This window comes from Myotis davidii, unplaced genomic scaffold, assembly GCF_000327345.1.
Source record: "Myotis davidii unplaced genomic scaffold, ASM32734v1 scaffold317, whole genome shotgun sequence".
Classification (NCBI taxonomy): domain Eukaryota; kingdom Metazoa; phylum Chordata; class Mammalia; order Chiroptera; family Vespertilionidae; genus Myotis; species Myotis davidii.
The window spans coordinates 285,131-294,609 of NW_006288994.1; the positions used below are offsets into that span (position 1 = coordinate 285,131).

The window sequence follows — 9,479 nt, forward strand, 5'->3', positions numbered from 1 at the left end:
TCTCCCGTCAGCCTCCACGTGCTGTTGTGTGTGCGCTTCCCAGGTTTCTTTAAAAGTGAAGATTTCGTCGGATTTCCTAGGTATTTTTTTTTTTCCCTCCCTTTGCTCTGTCATCGTAGTCAGTGTTGGCCGGAGAGAAGGCCCGGCCCGTTAGGCGCTGGAGAAGGGGCCGGAGCGTTAGACGTGGGAACGAGCGGCGCGCCCTGCGGCGCGTTCCGGTGGAATGTGTGCCCTTGGCACCTGGTAACGGAAAGGCACGGAGGTGGGGCGGTCCAGGTTAACGTGAAAGCTGGTTTTGTCCGAAGGTTCCGGCGACGGCAGCGGATCGTGCAGAGCGACGCCGGCCTGGCGCCAAAGCAGGAAGCCCCGACCCCCGGGAGCCGGACAAAGGCCGCGGGGCCCCGGAAGCTGCGCCCCCGGCCGCTCCCCGGTTGGGGATGGATGGATGTATTTGGGAAAAACCCGTGCCACGTGGATTCGTCTTCATTTTCAGTGCCTGTTGGGGACCCCGGCTCTGTGCCTTCATGCCATTGGTTTCCGTTTTAACCATCTACATTATTAAAGGATAAAAGGCAGGTCATCAGAACGAATAATTGGGGACAAGGGGTAGATTCTTTTCTGCAGGGGAAACTCACGCCTTTAGGGTTTGAATGTGCTTTATAGTAGCTCTGGGCTTTAAGAAGTTGTCGCATTTTTCTCTCCTTGACCACGTTTGTTAAAGGACTCGTTATTCACTAGTTAAAATCAAATGGATCTGAAATCGTGCCTTTTTAAATTTAGCCCTCCTCCAGTTGTCCCGTTCCCCCCCTCCCCCCAGGCTTGATTAGAATACACTCATTTCTTGTTGTTTAGTGATAATGGTATTAGGGGGGTGAATTTTGGCTAAAAATAGCAGCAAAATAAGTTTATTAATTTCACTGACTTTCCCTTAAATGAGCTCTTAAAGACCCAGTTCCTTCTTTTCATAGGTTAGAAGTTCTAACCTATCTCTGTCTTTAGATCAGCAGTTACAAAAAGTACTTGTGTTGCATTCAGAAGTAGTAAAATTTTAAGTGCTTTAGAGTATTTGTGTTTTGTTTTTTGTGTGTGATGTTCTGAGAATAGAAGTTCTGCAGAATTTACTTAAGGAAATTACATGGCAACTACAGGAAAAGTGCTTATTTTGAGAACTGATCTCTTATAGGTAGTTGGTGGTCTCTTATGTTATTATAGAGATAAATGGTACATTACCCTAGTACAGTGGTCGGCAAACCGCTGCTCGGGAGCCACATGCGGCTCTGTGGCGCCTTGAGTGTGGGTCTTCCACAAAATACCACGTGCGGGCGTACAGGAAGAGTACCATTGAAACTTCGTGGCCCATGCGCAGAAGTGGGTTTCGTCCTGGGCCAGTCATTGTCATGATTTAATTTTATGGATATTGTAAGGTAAATTGTAAGGAATTGCGAATGTACCTCAATCGGATTGAGGACGTTTTTAGCAAAGGCCAGCTTAGGAGTTCCCTAATTAAGTTAATAACAATGTACCTACCGATATAGTTTTAAGTTTAAAAAATTTGGCTCTCAAAAGAAATTTCAATCGTTGTACTGTTGATATTTGGCTCTGTTGACCAATGAGTTTGCCAACCACTGCCCTAGTATCTCAAGACAAAAAAGTTTAAGCATTTGTTATATTTAATTGTGACAAATTGAAACAATTTTTATATAGTCGGCTTAAATTGAATTTATAAAATTTGCACTCATTTTAACTACTTAGTTAAAATAATTGTTTTTAAATTGGGATATATTACTAGAAATCTTTTGAATTTGACATATAATTACTCATTGAAACATCCCTAACTTTTCTTGTAGATCTATTTATGTTCTCAGGATAAATCTTTTAAAAAATAAAATAATAAAAAGTTGGCAAGGACAAATGATGTGTACTTACACTGCTTTCTAAAATATTTTAAAAGTAAAAAAGGAGCTAACTCAGTTTGCATAAGAAGGAGCCTCAGAACTTGAATGGGGACAACTATTCCAGCAGCCATTTATAGTTTTTGTTAAATTGCTGGTGTGGACGTTGGTATATTGAATAAATTAGGCTGTACTTGATTTTTTTGATACTGTGCAGATTTTTTCTTTTAAATACACATTTTTTAGAGCAGTTTTTTTAAGTTCACAGCAATATTGAATAGAAGGTACAGAGATTTCCATATACCTACCATGCAAATATTTTAATAGTAAATCACAATATTTTTAATACCAATTTGACATTGATAATTAAGATGTAGACTGTGCCAAATAATTTCTTGATAACTTTTTTAGTTTAGCTAATAGTTTTTTAACCCATGGACCCTTTTCAAGAGAAAATAAACTTTGTAGACCTTAAAGAATATGACTTCATATCCTACTTTGTGGAAGAGTAGTAATTAACTGTAAGTACCGAATTAAAACAACATTTATTTGCCCATTAAGAACAAATTTATAATTAGCAGGTCATAAAAACTTGGAAAGACTACTTTGGGTATCTCAAAGTATTAGATGTGAATTTCCTTAAAGAAACACTAAGTTGTGATTTTTCAGTAGTTAAGACTGATAGTTCCCAAACATTCCAAATTAATGTATTTTTATTATATTTTTACTTTCCTACATTGTCATTTGTGTTTCTTCATTAGAACTCAGGACATAGCTTAAGGAGATCATCTGAACATTTTTCTGTTTGGCTTGAGGTGAATTTTATTTTTTTAAATATATTTTGTTGATTATTTTACAGAGAGGAAGGGAGAGGGATAGAGAGTTAGAAACATCAATGAGAGCGAAACATTGATCAGCTGCCTCCTGCACACTCCCCACTGGGGATGTGCCCGAAACCAAGGTACAAGCCCTTGACCGAATTAACCCAGAACCCTTTAGTCTGCAGGCTGATGCTCTATCCACTGAGCCAAACCGGTTAGGGCAGTGGTTCTCAACCTTACTAATGCCGCAACCCTTTAATACAGTTCCTCATGTTGTGGTGACCCCCAATTTCATTGTTAAAAATTGAACATAATTAAAGCATATGATTAATCACAAAAACAATATGTAATTATATATGTGTTTTCCGATGGTCTTAGGCGACCCCTATGAAAGGGTTGTTCGACCCCCAAAGGGGTCTTGACCCACAAGTTGAGAACCGCTGGGTTAGGGCTTGAAGTGAATTTTAATAGTAATTCTTTTAGGAGTTTAAGGAGTAGTAGTTGAGTTTAAGATAGGGAGTGGGCTGAGGGTGGGGGGGATAAGGACACATTTGTAATACCTTAACTAATAAAAAAAAAAAAAGAAAAAAAAAAGATAGGGAGTGGTAGTAGTTGAGATTTTTGATTTTAGGGATATTTTACTATTTGCCTTAATTATATTTTGTTCCATGTTTGGAAGTGTGAGCTGTGTATGTAGAACTTAGCATTGTATCCAAATGATAGCCATTATTTGGATTTTGCTTTAAAAATTAGTGTTTGAATTTGAAATGTTAGTGTTTCATTAATTTATTTTGTCATTTTGAATGGTTGTTTTTTAAATTTGATTTGGTCTTATGTTTTGAAAGGGAGGAGAATTGCAAGAGAGACATGTTAGGTGTTGGGTCTTTTCATGGTTGGAAGAGATTGAAAGTTTTTGGGAATTTTCTGGTGTTTTTAAATTGTCATTTTACTTGTGGAGCAGTTTCCTTTTTCTTTTTTAAGTGAATGTAAAATTTATATACAGTGAAATGCACAGACCTTAATGATAGAATTCATTTAGTCTTAATAAATGTATACACCCATGTAACCTACACTCCAATTAAAATATATAACATTTTCATCATGCCTTTCCTTGTACCATCTCAAGTTTAGTTTATAAAAGGCTTTTGTTTTTAAGTAACTTGCAGATGTCTATTCTGAACGTGTACCTCCTTTTTGCTAAAGGATGATTCATTTCCTCTTGGAATAAAAAAAGGTCATCTTGTAATGTCCATAGTTGTGGTTCCTTCACTTTTTAAGTAGGTCATTCTGAAGTGACAATCCTAATCTGGCGTTGTTTAAGATCAGTTACAGGGTCCTGGGATTAATTATATTTCATTTTCTTTCCACAGTTAAGTTGCTTTTACAGAATTAACAGGTCTCCAAGAAATAATAAAAAGGTAAGATATTCAGAGCTTAAGGCTTTTTACAGAGGCTTGACAAAAAAAAAACAAGTAAAAGTAAAATAATACATCTTAGGTATCCATGCCTTCTGTATTTTATGTCTGGCTAGTGATGTACTAGTGGTAAGCAACTTATGAGCAAAAATTACATACTGACCATAGATGGCTTTGTAAATATGTAAAATTCTTTGTGGTAAAATTCTTGAAACCACAAAGTTCGTTCTTATGTGTCAATAGAAGATATGTTTCTTAGTGAGTTTGAAAATAGTTTGGTCTTGGTGTGAAGCAGCACTTGGTAGACTTACAAGAAGATTTGATATTTTTATTGTTCATACTATATAGGATAGGTGATATGAAAATGTATCTTTGAAGTAGTTGGCTTATTTAGATGTTTAGAGAGGAGGAAGTTTATTCCTTTTTAAAAAATTGGATGCAGTCAATATTTTTGTGAACTTGTATTTTGTTTTCATTTATATATGCTGAAGAAGGTAGGAACCAAGTAATTATTAAGCTTAGTGTGGGATAAGGTACTTCAAAAATAAGACTTGCTATTATGTGTACCTTTTTGTCTGCAGGTCATTATTGCTGTGATTTGAGCTCAGCATGGCTGTAGTCATCCGTTTACTGGGGCTTCCTTTTATTGCTGGGCCTGTGGATGTTCGTCACTTTTTCACGGGATTGACTATTCCTGATGGAGGAGTGCATATAATTGGAGGGGAAATGGGGGAGGCTTTTATTATTTTTGCAACAGATGAAGATGCAAGACGTGCCGTAAGTCGTTCTGGAGGGTTTATCAAGGATTCATCTGTAGAGCTCTTTCTTAGCAGTAAGGCAGAAATGCAGAAGATTCTAGAAATGAAAAGAACTGATCACATAGGAAGAGAGCGGCCAGGATCTGGGGCATCAAGGGTTGGCTGCTTAAGTAATTTTGTTGAGGATGTTAAAGAAGAAGCAAGTAATTCTGGATATGGCTCTCCGATGAATCAAGATGCTGGGTTTCATGCTAATGGCACAGGACATGGTGATTTAAGGCCAAGAAAGACACGGCCATTGAAGGCTGTGAATCCTTACTTGTTTCTACGAGGTTTGCCTTACGTAGTAAATGAAGATGATGTACGTGTCTTTTTTTCTGGTTTGTGTGTGGATGGAGTAATTTTCTTAAAACATGATGATGGCCGAAATAATGGTCACGCCATGGTAAAATTTGCTTCATGTATTGATGCTTCAGGAGGTCTTAAATGTCATAGAAGTTATATGGGTTCCAGATTTATAGAAGTAATGCAAGGCTCAGAACAACAGTGGATTGATTTTGGTGGTAGTTCAGTTACGGAGAGTGACATTCCTGTGAGAACTGAAGAACATTCTCCACCAAGAGAAATCAATGATAGACATTTTCGAAAACGATCTCATTCAAAATCTCCCAGAAGAACACGTTCTCGTTCCCCTCTCGGGTTTTATGTTCACTTAAAAAACCTGTCCCTAAGTATTAACAAAAGAGATTTAAGGAATTTCTTTAGAGATACTGATCTGACTAATGAACAGATTAGGTTTTTATATAAAGATGAAAGAAGAACAAGATATGCCTTTGTGATGTTCAAGACTCTGAAAGACTATAACAGTGCTCTGGGTTTACATAAAACTGTTTTACAATATCGTCCAGTTCTTGTCGATCCAATTTCTAGAAAACAAATGTTGAAGTTCATTGAATATTATGAAAAGAAAAGACCAGCATCAATAGAGAAAGAGAAGCTTGGACGTGTTTCACAAAAATACTCTCAAGAAGGCTACTCTGGCCAGAAACTGTGCATATATATAAGAAATTTTCCATTTGATGTTACAAAAGCTGAAGTGCAAAAGTTCTTTGCAGACTTCTCTCTTGCTGAGGATGACATTTACTTGCTTTATGATGACAAAGGAGTCGGTCTGGGAGAAGCATTAGTGAAATTCAAATCAGAAGAACAGGCCATGAAAGCCGAACGTCTAAATCGTCGAAGATTCTTGGGGACAGAGGTATTGTTAAGACTCATATCTGAAGCACAAATGCAGGAGTTTGGTGTAAATTTTTCCAGTAAGAGAAGGCAAGACCATTCACAGTCACGTGATAGAGAAGACCCTGCCCATTCATTTGACTCAAATGACCCACCAGGATACACAAGGGGCCATTCTGTAAACTTTAGGCATCAACAGGAAGACATGAGGCAGCTGGACAATTTCAAGCGTGCCCAGGGGGATTTCCAGCGGCCTGAGCGGTGCCCTCCAGAAGACCTCAGGCGCTCCCCAGAGGACCTCAGGCACCGGCGAGAGGGACATTTCCGGAGGCCTCCCGAGGAGGACTTGAGACGGCGCTGGGAGGATTTCAGGTACCATCGGGAAGAGGGCTTACGTCACCCCAGGGAGGAGGACTGGAGGCGGCCACCAGAGGACGATTTCAGTCCTCCCAGGAGGGACTTGAGACGATCCCCCGAGGACTGGAGGTGGCCCTCGGAGGAAGACCGGAGGCGACCTCCCCAGGGCGAGTTCAGGCGGCCACTGGAGGAGGATTGGAGACGGCCCCCCGAGGCTGACTGCAGGCGGCTTCCCCAGGGGGAGTGGAGGCGCAGACCCAGGGAGGACCTCAGGCGGCCCCCGGAGGAGGATTTCAGGCGGCTCAGGGAGGAAGACTTCAGGCGGACTCCCGAGGAGGATTTCCGGTGTTCTCCTGAGGAGGACTTGCAGCGGCTTCCACCCCTGGAACACCGGCGGCCCCAGGAGCACTTCCGGAGGCCGCCCCCGGAGCACTTTCGACGGCAGGAGCCTTTCCGGAGGCCGCCCCCGGATCACTTCAGGCACCCCCTGGAGGAGGATTTCAGGCGCCCCCGGGATGAAGACTTCCGGCGCCCGCGGGATGAAGACTTGCGGCGCCTTCCGGACGAAGACCTTAGGCACTCCCGGGAGGAGCACTTCCGGAGCCCCCAGGAGGAAGATTTCAGACGCCCTGCTGATGAGGACTTGAGGCGGCTTCCGGAGGACGAGCGCGGGGAGGCCCCGGAGGAGGACTTGAGACTTCTGGACCATTTCAGGCCACCCGGGGAGGAGTTCCGGAGCCCACCCGATGATTTTAGAAGTCATCGCCCTTTTGTGAATTTTGGTCGTCCAGAAGGTGGCAAATTTGATTTTGGAAAGCGTAACGTGGGAAGTTTTCCCGAGGGGAGATTTATGCCTGATCCAAAGTTAAATTGTAGTTCAGGTAGAATAACACCTATTAAGATAATGAATCTTCCATTTAAAGCTAATGTTAATGAAATTCTAGACTTTTTCCATGGTTACAGAATTATACCTGATTCAGTTAGGATACAGTATACTGAGCAAGGATTACCTACAGGGGAAGCCATTGTTGCTATGATAAACTATAACGAAGCCATGGCTGCCATTAAAGATTTAAATGATAGGCCAGTTGGCCCGCGCAAGGTTCGGTTAATTTTGCTCTAGAGAGCACTTTCGAAGTCGGAGTTACCTCTTCCCAGTATTGATGCAGTAAGATGCTTTGATGTTTTTTTTTAAAAAAGTGTTTATTTTAATTATCTAATGAAAGCTTTTAAAATTGACCTGTGACTAGAACAAATGTAAGTAGTAGAATGTAAGTCTAGTTTTCTTTTGCTTGCAAATTGTCGTTTTTTTCCTAATTAAAATTATATGGTTTTCTTTTGTTTTTTTGTTGTTGTTGATTGGCAGTAGGGAAGAGGACTAATTCCCTGAGTGCATTAGTTTTTTTGTTGATATCCTGGGTAAACCTCAAGACCTGTATGACGTAGAGCTGTATTTGAATAAGATACATTTTATATTCACTTTTGTTTGCATTCTGTAGTCTGCATCTTTTACTAAAAATGTATAAGGAAATGGTCAGTAACTCGTTGTTCAGGTTTAACATTTTCATGGGGACTGCCTGCAGAATTAATGCCCTCTTTCTTGTCTGAGATATTACTGTTAAGCTTCCCATTATCAATACTTCAAAATGAACATACTGTGAACTTGAAATTTACTTATGTAAAAAAGTTAGGAGATTCTTAGTTTCTATGTTCATAACTTGAAAAGTTTTATAAAAATAAAAAAAATTAAAACTGGAGAGACCAACTAATTAACTTGTATTTGTATAAAAGGTGAAAAGAATTACAGCTTTTGTGAAGTTTTTCAGCAGCTACATTAAATATTTATGTTAGTGCAAAGTGTTATGTATAGTTCTATGGTTTCTTCAACATCTCATCAAACTGATAATTTAACTCAAAATACTTAAAAGACAAAAAGTAATTGTAGATTCAAGGAGACTTTCAGGCTTATGCTGGGAACAACTGATAAATGGATATAGTTTGTGTTTCTAGGAAGAATTTTCTGATGATCCATATAACTTCTATTTACTCTTAGGTTCTCATTTTTTAAAATTCAAAACTTTGTATCAAAAGACTTACTAAATATAACAAGACTTGTGAGATTGAATTTTGACTTTGATATTCAACATTTAGTGTAGACATTTTTGCAAATACTGGATTTGATTTTTCTATACCCATAATAATAATGGCTAAAAAATACTGGGCACTTCCTGTGTGCTAGGAAATATAAGTGCTTTACACGCACAATCTCGGTATGATAAGAATCATGAGTATTATTTACCCCTGCTTCACAAATGAGATAATGAAGTTTGGAGAGGTTAAATAATACTTTAAATCATAGCTAGTAAATCATGGAGCCAGTTACAACAGACTCACTGCTGACTTCAGTTCATGTTCTTAACACTTTTGCCTGCTAACTTTATTAAATGGTACTTTAAATTTTAGTCAGACGATGCTAAAAATATTTTCGAGCATGAGCCCTATTTTCTTACTTGCATTGTTCTAAAAATAGCGTTAAAAATAAAATTAGTATTCTCAAACATTGTTAATAAACAAAGTAACTTTAAAAGTTTTTATACATCGAGGGTTCTCTTGTATACTAACATTACATATTGGCTTATTTAAAATTGTTCATTTTACCAAACTAAATTTGATTGTGGGCTTTTATAGTTACATAAAAGGAAGTTAATTTTTCAATTCTGTGATCCAGAGATTATCCACATTGAGCAAATAAGTATAAAATTTGAGTTTATATACTGTAGTTATCATTTAGTAATAGGGTATTGCAGAAGTAGAATATATTTAGTCAATTAGTACTCTAAGTATTTTGGATTCATCTTCAGTGATTTAAAGTCAAAGGAAGCCAACTTTGTTTTTTGTTTTTTTAATAATGAATATCCTGCTTGCTGCTAGAATGAGTAAACTGGTAAATTTGTTTTTTAAAAAAAGCACATCAGTATAACTCCTTAAATTAGTAAGCTT

General features: G+C 38.7%; 1 protein-coding gene across 2 annotated transcripts in view; it reads left to right on the forward strand.

Annotated features, from left to right (window-relative positions):
* Nucleotides 1-8,336, forward strand: part of RBM12B (RNA binding motif protein 12B) — a 9,042-nt gene extending 706 nt beyond the window's left edge. The window contains exons 1-3 of one of the 2 annotated variants that reach the window (XM_006761199.2): nt 7-80; nt 4,084-4,131; nt 4,710-8,336. In XM_006761199.2, coding sequence (XP_006761262.1) covers nt 4,738-7,602 — 2,865 coding nt within the window. In that variant the 5' untranslated portion in view covers nt 7-80; nt 4,084-4,131; nt 4,710-4,737 and the 3' untranslated portion in view covers nt 7,603-8,336. Of the gene's footprint in view, nt 1-6; nt 81-4,083; nt 4,132-4,709 lie in introns of those variants that run through there. The other variant, XM_006761198.2, reaches the window with a different exon arrangement.
* Nucleotides 8,337-9,479: the final 1,143 nt, after the last annotated feature.